The following is a 2763-nucleotide window of genomic DNA, read 5'->3' as shown; positions in this document are numbered from 1 at the left end:
TTAATCCTATATTATATATAATCAACGTTGAAAATTCTCGTTAATTTGACATCAACTTTGTGTATCAAAAGTCAAGTGTTTTTATAGCTTGTGTGAAATAAAATCCAAATGCCAACACACTCTCCATTTTACATTCACCCTTAAAAATCTAGCATTTTGATATTGAGCTACTAAGCAAATTTTTACATAAATTAGAGTTAACCACTATTGAGTGGTCTGATAGTAAAATAGCAAATAAGGATTTAACATGGTCTCTCCAATTTAAGTCTCCTTGATGGTAGAAGAGCAAGAGGATCTAACATGATTTTTCAAGTTCAAGTCTTCTTGATGATAAAAGAGTCTTCTTAATTGCTAATAGAGAAAATCACTAAAGCTTTTACCCGAACGATAGTTTCAAGTCCTGGGAGAGATGAATTGAAGTATACGTAAGATGGTCCGGACACCCCAATCATATAAAAAAAGAAAAAAAATAAAAGAGTTTTATACTATGTAAAAGATGAAAAAACATTAAAGAAAAGAGTACAACAATATATTCTAATGGGTATGGTTTTTTGTCCTCTACATGTGTATTGCTATAAAAGTCTTTTGTATATATGCCCAAGATAGTTACTCTACATCTTCATAAGTCATTTTCTCATACAAAAGCACTTTTGCAAAAAGTCAAAAGTCAATTTAACCTAGCCAAACACATCATTCTTCACCACCATTATTGAACTTGAACACATTCTTTGACTTCAAAAGCTTCATCAAAAAATACCATCCAATTGCCCCCAATGTCATCAACCCACTCACCAAATACACAGTCTTTGTTGCAATCGCCATAATCAAAACCAAAAACCCAGATGGAATTAGGCACATAATCACCAATCCCGGCAGCCTCATTGGCACCCTGAACGGCCTATTCAATAGCGGCAACTTCCTCCTCAGCCATAAAAATGAGGCAAATTCTAGCAACATCCCCAAACTGTATAAAAAATTGGCTGATGAAATTATGTCAGTGAAGTTCATATATGAAACTCCAAGTGTGATTAATGTGGACAACAAAATTCCCACCCATGGAGTGTCAAACCATTTTGATCTTGAACCGAAAAACTTCGGCAAAGAGCCCAAATCCGCCATGCCCAAAAGCTGATATGCACAGCTGCTTAGTTGTGCCTCAAATAGCCCAATTGCGGACAGGACCGCCCCAACTTCAATCCAATATTTTAGCCATTTTCCTGCAATTATTTCAGCTGCAGTGGCATGGAACCCGGATTCCCATTGACTTTGATCCACGGAAACAGCTCCAATGACGGCTAAAAGTGGGATCAAATAGGCTAAACAAGTAAAAATCACTGCCACTAGAAGCGCTTTGGGGAATGTTTTATGAGGCTTATCTACTTCGCCTGCTAAAGTACTGACATTATCCCAGAAATTCAAGTTCCAAAAGAGGGTGTTGAAGAACAAGTTCCAATCTTTTTTAACCCCTTTTTGGCCTAAACTGAGCCATCTGTGTGGTTGAATTTTTGGGATGGAAATCAGAGACATTAATACGAAAGGAGAAAGAGAAACAATCCCTAACAAAACAGCGGCATATCCAACGATGGCTAATCCTGTGTAGTTGAGAAAAGAAAGTGCACAGGTTGATAACATAATTGCCAGATTTCTCGGCCAGCCTGATTCCAGGGCGGGGATAACTTTCTCCAGGTAGTCTATGCAAAGAACTGGAAAAGCTGCAACGTTTATGACTCCGCTCAGGAATTTCCAGGAGCCCATCATGGATCCGAGGAAGGGTCCGAAGGCCTGGTGAGCCCAGATGACGAAACCGCCGTCGCCCGGAAAGGCGGTGGAGAGCTCGGCGGTGATGAGAGCTTCAGGGACACTCCAGATGAAGGGAAAGATGAGGAAGCCAAGAAGCGCCAAGAGAGGCCCGGCTGCTTGTACTGCAGGCTCTTCTCCATAAGGGCCTCCGGCCACCTCAAAATAGATGAGGAAAATGAGAGGGATTAGTGTCAGTTTCTTGGATTTTGGTTTGGTTGTAGTGGCGGTGGTGGAAGTGATCGGAAGTTCATGGTTTTGTGTTTGGTTTTCTACTTGTGTCATGATTCAGGATCTCGAATCGAAATCTGGTAAAAGTTAAGATAAAGTCAAATCAGGAAAAACCCAATAAGAGTTAGACACAATAAGATTCAGGAAAGTCGAGAGGAAATCAAATTCGTCCTGAACTCTGAGTGTGAATTGAAGAAGGAAGGGACTATATATGTGGGGGCATGAATGTAGGGGCAGAGTTTAAGTGAAAGTGTTGCATGAACAGGGATGTGAGCACTGAAACTGATGATGAGGAGTGAAAAGTAGGGTTATGACGAAAAAGAGTTTGGGCATATTTGGGAATCTGTCATTTAATTCATGCCACATATAACTTTTTCCAAGAATGATTATGAGACAATCATCAATTAATTAATTCAAGATTCTTGTATCACAAAAAAAGAAAAAAAAATCTAAAATATTACGAAATACACACGTTAAATCCATTAATTTATTTTTTTAATAAGCGTTTAGGTTTTTCTTTTTGACCATATTGATATTGTATAAAGGGTTAGTGTGAGAGTTGTTGATAGTCAGCAATCAATTGCTTTTTTTTTAGTACTTCTTTTAATTGCAAACAAGTGGGTAGATGAAAGCTAAAAGTTGTTTATTTTATTTATATGTTCTCTTATGATTATGAAATCCCACGTTTTCAAATATGATTAAAAATATATTTCTCGATAAAGTCCAAAAGTCAAA

The 2763-nt window shown here is 38.0% G+C and overlaps 1 protein-coding gene across 1 annotated transcript; it reads right to left on the bottom strand.

Moving 5' to 3' along the window:
- Positions 1-453: 453 nt before the first annotated feature.
- Positions 454-2337, bottom strand: LOC116106806 (probable polyamine transporter At3g13620). Its single transcript, XM_031393123.1, has one exon. The coding sequence runs from the start codon at positions 2080-2082 to the stop codon at positions 691-693; it is 1392 nt and encodes a 463-aa protein (XP_031248983.1). The 5' UTR covers positions 2083-2337; the 3' UTR covers positions 454-690.
- Between the last annotated feature and the right edge of the window lie 426 nt (positions 2338-2763).

Source organism: Pistacia vera, unplaced genomic scaffold (genome assembly GCF_008641045.1).
Source record: "Pistacia vera cultivar Batoury unplaced genomic scaffold, PisVer_v2 Contig522, whole genome shotgun sequence".
NCBI classification, from domain to species: Eukaryota; Viridiplantae; Streptophyta; class Magnoliopsida; order Sapindales; family Anacardiaceae; genus Pistacia; species Pistacia vera.
This window is presented reverse-complemented; position numbering and strand designations above follow the sequence as displayed.